We start from the raw sequence: 10,000 nt of genomic DNA, 5'->3' as shown, positions 1-10,000 counted from the left end.
AAAGATCACAGCTCAAGTAAAACCAAGTACAGCTGTAAGATAATTAATTCACTACACTTTGCAGTCTTTTGTTCTTGAAATAAATATACCTGTGATAAACTGGAGTCATTCTTTTTCTTATATTGCTGTCCTCCTCATCATTCATTGTTATTGACAATATTAGTATAGGCAGAAACCCATAAGGGTTGAAACGTGTAACGCGCGTTCACAGCTTCCGAATATTCAGTGCGAACTGATTGGTCGAATGTCTCAGTGCTAACTACCATATTTGGAAACCCCTCGCTCCTGTTGTTCCAAATATGGTACTTAGCAACTTGAATATTCAGAAGCTTGTTTCCCAGCACACAAGGGGCCGTTACACGTTTCAACCCTTATGGGTTTCTGGTATAAGTAAACACAAGATTTTGAGGGTGAATGCAATTTGTAGTCTTTGAAAAAATTTGCAAGTGCTTCTTTATTCCAAATTACAAGAGAAAAATCATGTGATTACCGAACGGTACTTATTAATAACATGAAAAAAATCACGCAATCAAAGAAAATTTGCGTTATAAATTGTGCCATACAGGGCGCACACTTGATTTGAAAACAAAAGATTTGATTGGTTCTGACCAAACCCTATTGTTTATTAGCCAATCATAATCCAGAATTTCGATGTGTAATTTGCACTGGTATTACACTTTTTGCACTGTGTTACACTTGAACTGCACAAATGTTCAGGGGCAAAACCGTTCGCAGTCAAATACCTTCGTGCATTTCATATGATTACATCCTTCATTCTTCTGAATGGGAGATCTAAAGGAAACAATTATAATTATTTGTGATGAAGGAAAGAGGTCTTGCTAGCCTTCTTGTCTCACCAATAAAAAATAAACAACCTTATTTTTCACAACTTTATTTCCATGTATATGACTAGCCAACAGTCATACACAGGGTTCTTGTTAAGAGCCGGTAACCGGTTATTTTTACCGGCTGTTCACGTAAATGTTACCGGCTGTTTCACTGAAATATTTACCGAAATTATCCAACGAATGTTCGTCTGTTCAAAGGTGAAATGACATTGCGTTTATGAGAAAATATTGCTTTCCCCTTCCAACCAATCCTGTGAAGATATTTGGCACATGTTATCGCTTCGAAAATATACCATTTGTTAAAGCAATCCAGCTTGTTTTTGCCAACTCACCCCTCGAAATGATGTCCGCCATGTTTCCTTCCCATTCCTCCCGCGGCCAGGGGAAACCGGCATCCAACGACAGATTTGGTTTTCAACCAAAGCGTCAGAAAAGCGGTAGTGAGTGAAAATCAATGAAATAGCATAACCTATTTTCTTTGTGCTGAGTATTAAATTAATTATTTAGCAGCTTCTGGCCAGCGACAGCGATCGATACGAACATCAAATTAAGACTTGAGCTCGCTAGCCCGTGCAGGGACAGGTAACAAAGTTACCTGCTATTTTTGGTTTTTTACCTCCTGTGCAAAAACTTAGCAAGAACCCTGCATACATGTAGCAAACCAGCTACTCAGCCCTTCCCAACTCTGTTTAACCACTCATGCTCAGACATGCATCTGCTTGGATGAACACAAAAATTTGACAAGCACCATAACCGTGCAAGATGTATTTTTTATTGGTTGAGCATATAGCTGTCATGCAGGAGGTCGCGAGTTCGACTCCGGCCAGACCAACACTCAGGGTCTTAAAATAACTGAGGAGAAAGTGCCACCTTTGTAATTACATCTGCACATGGTTATAGACTTTTAAGTCTTCTTGGATAAGGACTGTAAACCGGAGGTCCCATCTCATAGCCCTTGTTGGAAATTAAATAGTATGGGACGTTTAAGAACCCACTCACTATTTGACAAGATTAGGGGACGTAGTCCCCGGTGTTGTGGTCTGACCTATCGGGCATCTTTCACTTCCTATAATTGTAAACTGCGTAACAAGAAGTCTGGCTAAAGTCCCCCACAAAGCATTGTAAATTAGTCTTGAAAAGCCCAGAGGAGAGAGACTAATAAACATATTCACTCCACTTCACTTCTCTTGGAAAAATGCTAAGTTCCCCAATTGTGTAATGATTTTGCTCGTCAGTTTAGGAGTCACTGGGTAAAGATACATTTTCAGACACACATTCATCTGCAACAAACCACTTTATAGTTATCCAGAAAAACACACTACAGTATCTAAAGGAAGCAAGAAACACCACTCACTTGCAGTTGGGGCAGGCTTTTGAATTTGTCACCAGCCAAAGAGTGTTTGCCACAGTCTCTGTTTCTGGACACTCTGAAATATCTGCAGATACAGAAATCTAGAGTCGCAAAGTGGTATACAGTCTACAACAGACGAGCAACACAGGTGTTCACTATAGTCAACAGGGAAACCATTGAATTAGTTGCACTAATGTCTTGCTGATATGAAACTGGATGTCAGACTGTCACACTGACGAGGTTTAAAAACAGGCCAACACATTCATGCTGTACAGATTAAGAAAGTTATAAAGCGTGCTCAAAAGTGTCTCTTGTCATCTGTTTTTACATGAGCTTCACTACTGGACCTGGTTGTTCAAAAGCTGATTAACGCTAATCTAAGATTAAAAATTGACCACAGAGTTTATTTCTCTTAACTCGCAAATGCTGTTCAATGCTGATACTTGGCAAAACTTTTCATTAGAGGAAGTCAATCTTGAAGAACAAAAATTAGCAAAAGAATCTCTCACCAAAATGTTGAGAACAGGAAACAAAAGTTAACACTAATCCTGGATTAAGTTAATTGGCTTTTGAACAACCGGGCCCTGGTGTCTTGTCAGTCTTTGCTGAACCACCACAACAGCTACTCTTATTAAAGTTAACATGGATTTATTAAAAGGAGGAAACTGTGTTAACCTGCTGTCAGTGGTATCTTTGGCATCATCTCTGCAATTTTCTTCAGCCACTGATTCCACAGTTCACAGCTACAAGGTGCATGGGCTTCGTGCAAACAATACCTGTCATTTCAGACAAAGAGAAAAATCTTGTTAAAGAGAACGAGAGAGACTTAATCCCTGTGTATATGGTAAATGGAATAAAAAAGAGTTAAATTAATATAATTATACAGACTAGTAAGAATACATGTATTGTCCTTTTTCCCTAGTGTATTTTAAGGACAATATGTGTATTCTTACTAGTCTGTATATATTAACTCTTTTTTATTCCACTCAAACTTATATCTTGATGATGGTGTCACATCGACATTGAAACATCAATTTTATAGCGTTCACTTTTACAACCAAAGTTTTAAAAAAGATAATGAAGATCGAAAATACTATAACCATTATTTTCGCACACTCTGAGGATATGCATATGAATTTTAGAGCTGTTAACTGCTCTATCCATCAATTCATCAAAATGCTTGTCCCAGTTGGTAGGAGAATCCTGAAATCCTGAAAAGATACATGTAAAATGTGAAATTCGCTAACCAGCAGAAGAAATGACCCTTGCCGCAATCTACTATCAGTGCTTCTGTTTTCTCTGATGAGCTTGCATCCACAGCTACTGATGCTGGGAGGACTGTGCTTGATGGTAACCTCACAGCTTGGCCACATCCCGGGGAAGGACACCATTTAAGATTTGGATTACTCTCTACAAAAGCCTATTAAAAGGAAAGGAAGTTAACCAGAATTTGCAAAATTAAAATTTAAAAAAATTTACATTTAAAGTTTTTAAAAAGTTCATCGTCAAGAAGACCAAAATAGAAAAACACATTCAACTTTTAAAAATAGATTTACAAAGTGAATCAAAGAGGTGTTGCACATATTTTGGGACAAACCAACACTTATCACACAGGTCAAACATGTTAATTAAAAACTTTCGGTTTAATTTTGAATTACTATTGTGACAGTCATAGTCTTAATTATTGCTATTATCATTGTAATTTCTCTAGTATTTATATTTCACTGGAATTTATTGTTCACACTGAAGATGGCAGAAGCAACTGCAAAGTGCAAAGGAATCATAAATATTATAATAATACTGAAAATAATCAAACCTTAATGTCAAACTGAAGGTATTTTCTTGCCATTTCTCGTGAAACAAGACTTTCAATAGTTTCCTGAAAGAAAAAAAACTAACTCAGATTGAAACACTGCTAATCGTAATAATTATCAAATGCAATATTACACTTACGTCAACCAATGTACTACAGTACTTGGCAATTATGTTAGTATAGATACAAACTTCATTTCAAGTTTCATTTTGAGAGTTAAGTAGCTTATAAGCTAGTATCTTCAAATATTACAATAATTAAAAGAATCTGTCAAGGCAGACATGAACTATTCAAAGAATGAAAACATCATTTAGTAGTTCAGATTAATTATTTAGTTCTTTACCAACAATGATACTGAAAGGATTGGAGTATTCGCCACTTAGCTGCTGCATGGGTTTGGGATGTATTAGAATGTTTAAGAAAACTTGCCATAGAAGTAGAGAAACGTCTGAAATTTAAGATTGTTAAGTTTATTTCACCTCTTTGCTTTGACAGAGTTTGAGATGCTGCGGTTAGGTTCTTTCACAAACCACAGACATTCCTTTGTATCAACATTTGCCATTCACATTTATAATTCACTTCTTTTGTAGTTTATTACTGGTAATTGATTATATTGAATTGTAAATAGCAAGCAATAAATTTAATGCAACTTTGAGTTCAGATTGAATAAATTTACTGTTAAATGATTGCCACTTATTCTTCAGTTTGGAATCCTAGTTTTCTAATGGAATAGTATGCTATGTAAAACATTAAGCTACATAACTTAACATTGCATTAAGTCAGAAAATATTTGTATGAAAATCACCCAGTGAGCAAAACAACACAACATGATAACAATTACCAAAATTGTTATTTCACACATGGACTTGTTTTTAACCCTTTAATTCGCTATGGCCACTTATAGACTTCACTCTAATGCCAGACCATTTTACTTGTCAATGGGGGACCCCTGGGGGCTAATATTCTCCTCTCACATTTTGAACCATTGTTTTGAGTCCAGAGGGACACGCTCTCTATGGAATGTTTTTAAGCCGTTCAAAAAATTCGCAGCACGTGTTTTATCGGGTCTAAAAACACTTGGCTACGCCTCATGTTTTTAAACCTCGATAAAACACTGCTGCTCGTTTTTTAAACATTACGCAGCCCACTCACCACAGGTACCAATGAACTGCAGTCAAATGCTGGACATTGAATATCATGTGCCTTGCCTTCTTTTATTTTTACATTCAGATAACTGTCAGGAAAGATCAGAATACAAGTATTTTTTAAAGAGGTTTACATCAAGGCACCCTTCATTACCCATAACTGATCTGATAAAATAATCAAAATCAGAAAAAAGAGACATTCAAATATGCCCGGGCCCCCCCCCACCCTGGGCAAATATGCTCATAGGTTCAAGCATACATAATTATAGATCTTTAATATCAAAGATACATGAAATCCACAAACTATTTCCTAGCTCATCAGCCCAATCATATTAAACATGCCTGAAAATTCCACAGCAACTGTTGCCTTTTAGAGTTTGTACAATAGGCAAGCCAGCGAGCCATGGAAGTCAACATGTGCGACTCACAGTCTGTCAAGATAGACCTGCCTTTTACAAGTTTGTTTTACAGCAAACAGTTCACTCCTTTAAAATGCCTTCGGAATTAACAAACCTTTCCCAACAGGAACGACAGAATTCATGCCCACAAGAAAGGGATAATGGAACATCCTCATACACTATTTCCTCTTCACAAATAGAGCAGACTTCCTGTCAAACAGAGAGAAGTTGCTGTCTTAATAATCATAATAATAATAATAATAATAATAATAATAAATAAATAAATAAATTAATTAATTAATTATAACCCTATTAGAGATAAGCTGCTCATGGGTTGAAAACTGGTGCCAGAAGGAAGCAGAAGGTTATAAGGCAGAACAATTTATCACCATAATGGACGTTCTGGGAGGGTGCTCTGCCCACCTAGAGGAGAACATGCAGAGGCTTGTTGGAAAGAAGAGTGATCAAGTGCTCAGGAATATGCAGAAATTGGTGATTTCATCGACACTTAACATTACGCATACTTTACAACATTTCTGTAGTTTGTTGTTGCAAGAATAATAGCATGTGATGTTTAGAGACATTGTAATTATCTTAATTAAGCTCCTAAAGACACTTTAGTTTGATCTTATGTAATTTGCTTGATCTTATGTATATTTATGTACATATATTTATGGACTGAAACAGTTTACTGTAAACACCCGCAGATAGGTTGCACCTTTTTTTTCAAAAATCGTCCCAAGAAATCAGGGGTGCAGCTTATCTGTGGGAACATTTGAAAAAGGCTGCTTCCGCAGTCCAGTTTTCCATCTTCCTATCCGATCTAATGCCTGGTTACTACGCTACCAATGTTCCGGTCATATTCTTGTTGTAATTTGCAAAAATCTATGGAAAAACTGTGTTGAATGAAGAAATTCCTATCAAGAAATACCAGAAAAAGATCAATCATATGTCAAAGTTGGTAGAAGCTATATGTTAATTATTATTAAAGTGCTAAAATTGTGGATATGACTTTGAAGTACTTTCTGTTGCAACGTTAACAGGGAGTTTGAGGTTCGATGATCAGTGGATGAAGAAGACTTCTTAAGACTCGACTTTGAATTTCTTTGGATTTCGATTGATTTCTTTCAAAAAAAACTTTCCCCCCCCAAAATCTGAGCTCCTAAATTCAGGATGCCGCTTTACTGCGGGTTTGGCTTGTCTGCGGGTGTGGCTTATCTGCAGGTGTTTACGGTATTGATTATACATTGGATTGATTAAAGGGGCTAGGTCACGCAATTTTAGGCAATTTCAGCACTGATCGAATGGTCATGGAATTAACTAAAATATCAAAATAACTGTTCAAAACTATAGAAGAACTCTAACAAAACACAGCTAAGCCAAGAAGGGACATGGATGGACAAAACTGGAGAGGATTGAAATGGATTGAATTTGGGTAAATTTGAAAAACGTCGGCCCAGCTTTTTTCAAATTTATATCAGTCTATATCAAAATGTCATTTACAAAGCTGGAAAATCATTCTCAGTTGTTATGTGGCCGTGATTTTGCAAATGAAAGACTCTTGCTCTGCCAATTTGACGTTTAGAGCTCATAATTGACAAAATTAAACAAAAATACCTAAAATAGCGTGACCTAGCCCCTTTAAAGTTACATGTAACACAGAACCATTGTCAAGATACTTACTGAATTTCTAAAGTTGCTTTTGATTGGGAGTTTTGTTTTCTCTTCAAGTTCTGCATTACCAGTCACATGATCTGGTTAAACAAACACATACATGTAACACTTGTCAATGACTTTGAATTTACATCTTTAACATAAAAAACAGCAAAAATTTCATTTGAAGTCTCAGCGAACAAAGAGACAATACACAAATCGGGATGGAAGTGAATGAATTCAAGTTAGGGTTTCTTTTCACCACTCCAAAATTCTACCCTTCACCAAGTTTTATAAATTAGACAGCTATTGGGATCACCACCTCCTAAGTAAAGACAGAAGAATAGACTTACTCTCCGGCAGGGTGACCCCAGCCTTCTCACAAGCAGCCACAGGATCTCTCATCCAAGCATCTATCAGTGCTTCCTTTGACCACTCTGGAAAAATGAAAATCATTGTAATTTTCCATTGGGCCTTTTTGAAGACATTCATTTACTGTGCCTTTCAATAACATGCAGACTCTGAAATTCAAAGCTCAATCGACAAATGCGTTTTTCGCTACCGTCAATCAAATGTTTGGCAGCTCCTCCCAGCTTCGGACTATGTTGACTGAACTGGGCTCAACGATGTGATTTGATTACTGCACGCTCGACAATAGTCGGAAGCTTGGAGGAGCTGCCAAACATTGGAGTGACGGTAGCGAAAAACGCATTTGTCGGTTGACCTTTGAATTTAAGAGTCCGCATGATATTGAAAGGCGCAGTAAAAATAAAGCCAAATCAACTGATCATGCCCTTTCAAGACTAGTTCAAGTTCCATTTCTGCTGAAAATTTGAACTATCACGAATATATTTTGCAGGTCATTATGTTCCTTAGGTTAATTTGCAACCAAACTAGGTCATTTTGTTTCAACCTAGGAGGTCAACTTGTTTCAACCAAGATCATGTTGTTTTAACCTAGGTCAGTTTAAGGCAGGTACAACACACAGGTCACAGGTCACTGTTTTACCAATACATAAACAACCCTAACCGTGTACAAAAATTAATGCTCACATTAGGCCTAAAAACTTTTGTTCAGGCCTAATTACATGTAGGCTAAGGTTAGCTTTAATGAATGTTTAGGACACTTTCTGTATTGGTAAAACAATGACCTGTGACCTGTGTTTTGCATTCATTTTCTGTTTCTTTTGAACATTCGTAAGGCCGAGTGCCCGTGCAATTTCTTTGTATTTTAGATTGAATTGTTTTGTTAAATTACATACAGTTTTTCCTCTGCATTGGCATGTTTGGTCTCTTGTTCAACAAAGCAATGATAACACAGTAACTTATCACTCTTAATGCTAAATAAAGTTTGACAGTAAACTTCACCAACCATGATTTCGTAATAGACCCTCAGCAGTGAATAATGGGACCTACATGGACAAAGAAGTAAAAATAAATTATTTACATCAATAATAATAATTTATAATTTATTATTATTATTATTTTTATTATTATTATGTTTATTTTTCTCACAGTAGAGGTTATTACTACAACAACAGTTATTTATTTATTTATTTAATATTAATAATATTATTATCACCTTTATGCCACTGGGAAATGCATTATTGAGGAGCCAATTCTGCTCAATTGAAAAGGTGCAAATGTTTTTTTGTTTTTTTGTTTTTGTTTAAATTGAGCAATATGGCAGGTGGTCACACAAGCAGAAACACTGTAAACATTGAACAAGAAAATCATTACGAGTACAAAGTAGTTCTGAAGTCTGGCTCTCACCATGAGCATGTCAGCAGTTTCTACCAACATCAAATCTTTTGCTTCTTGCAGATCCTGCGCACAGAGACCTCGGTACTGTTTCTGAAGTTAGAAAGTTGGTTTTGGTATTAATTATCAATTAGAAGATCTTCAAGTTCACACTGTCATAACTTAAAATGAAAAGAGAGTTTATTAGAACCTCAGTCACTTAGTCAACCCAACAAGTGTTTTAGATTTTACACTACATTTAACATACATCATCCAAGGAAGTCTGAATTCCTTCCTGGTTCCTTCAAAAGATAATTAACAATAATTATTATTCCATGAGCATGCGTTGGATATGAGATGGTAAATAGCCAATGAGGCACGTAGCGCCGAGTTGGCTATAACCAGTCTCGTATCCAAAAAGCGCGAATGGAATAATAATTATTGTTTTATTAAATTACTCAAACTCCACAAGTTTGAAAGTACGAAATCCGAGCAAAAAAATTAGCAAAATCGAAAAAAGATGCGATGTTGTGTAATAACTGGTTGTCAGACAGACACAGGCTCATCACAAAACATTTCTTACCTTTTCGCGTTCTTCTAAATGTCGGAATTGATCCAAACTTTCCACAAAAAAAATGTTTTTTTGCTTTATTCAGAGAGAAATTTTGCTTTCCGGCGAAAAAAAATTAGCTTTACAACGCTTAGCGCAATCATTTACCATATAAGGTCAAACTAAGGTATATAAGTTGATAACCGAGATTGAGTAAACCAATCAGAGAACAAGAAATGCAATTAACACGGTTGAAATTTAATAATAAACAATATACATGTATATTCTAAATTTCTTGGAACAATGTTTTTTAACAAAAATTTTAATATTAAAGCATTATCCCTGTTAATTCATACCGTGTCATCTTTGTCAACAAAAACTGGCTCATCGATATCAACAGTAATGCCACCTGGACTTTCCTGTCAAATGAAAGATGTTTTCATTAATATTGTAAAACAAGGTGAGTGACAAGGGAATTTGAACAATTCACGTCAACAACAAGA

At 36.0% G+C, this 10,000-nt stretch overlaps 2 protein-coding genes across 2 annotated transcripts in view; both read right to left on the bottom strand.

The window, feature by feature from the left end:
- LOC138049933 (la-related protein 7-like) overlaps positions 1-10,000 on the bottom strand; it is a 128,064-nt gene that overhangs the window by 32,949 nt on the left and 85,115 nt on the right. The gene's annotated exons all lie outside the window — the stretch shown is intronic.
- The window catches only part of LOC138049930 (ankyrin repeat and IBR domain-containing protein 1-like), a 32,541-nt gene that overhangs the window by 9,780 nt on the left and 12,761 nt on the right, over positions 1-10,000 (bottom strand). Inside the window, exons 4-15 of the mRNA XM_068896409.1 lie at positions 9,854-9,916; positions 8,981-9,061; positions 8,580-8,619; positions 7,562-7,645; positions 7,239-7,309; positions 5,671-5,765; positions 5,165-5,246; positions 4,016-4,078; positions 3,447-3,619; positions 2,875-2,975; positions 2,203-2,284; positions 744-792 (exon numbers count right to left, since the gene is read on the bottom strand). Coding sequence (XP_068752510.1) covers positions 744-792; positions 2,203-2,284; positions 2,875-2,975; positions 3,447-3,619; positions 4,016-4,078; positions 5,165-5,246; positions 5,671-5,765; positions 7,239-7,309; positions 7,562-7,645; positions 8,580-8,619; positions 8,981-9,061; positions 9,854-9,916 — 984 coding nt within the window. The remainder of the gene's footprint in view (positions 1-743; positions 793-2,202; positions 2,285-2,874; positions 2,976-3,446; positions 3,620-4,015; positions 4,079-5,164; positions 5,247-5,670; positions 5,766-7,238; positions 7,310-7,561; positions 7,646-8,579; positions 8,620-8,980; positions 9,062-9,853; positions 9,917-10,000) is intronic.

Source organism: Montipora capricornis, chromosome 5 (assembly GCF_036669925.1).
Source record: "Montipora capricornis isolate CH-2021 chromosome 5, ASM3666992v2, whole genome shotgun sequence".
Lineage (NCBI taxonomy): Eukaryota > Metazoa > Cnidaria > Anthozoa > Scleractinia > Acroporidae > Montipora > Montipora capricornis.
The sequence above is the reverse complement of the archived record's forward strand: the minus strand, read 5'-3'. Positions and strand labels throughout refer to the sequence as shown.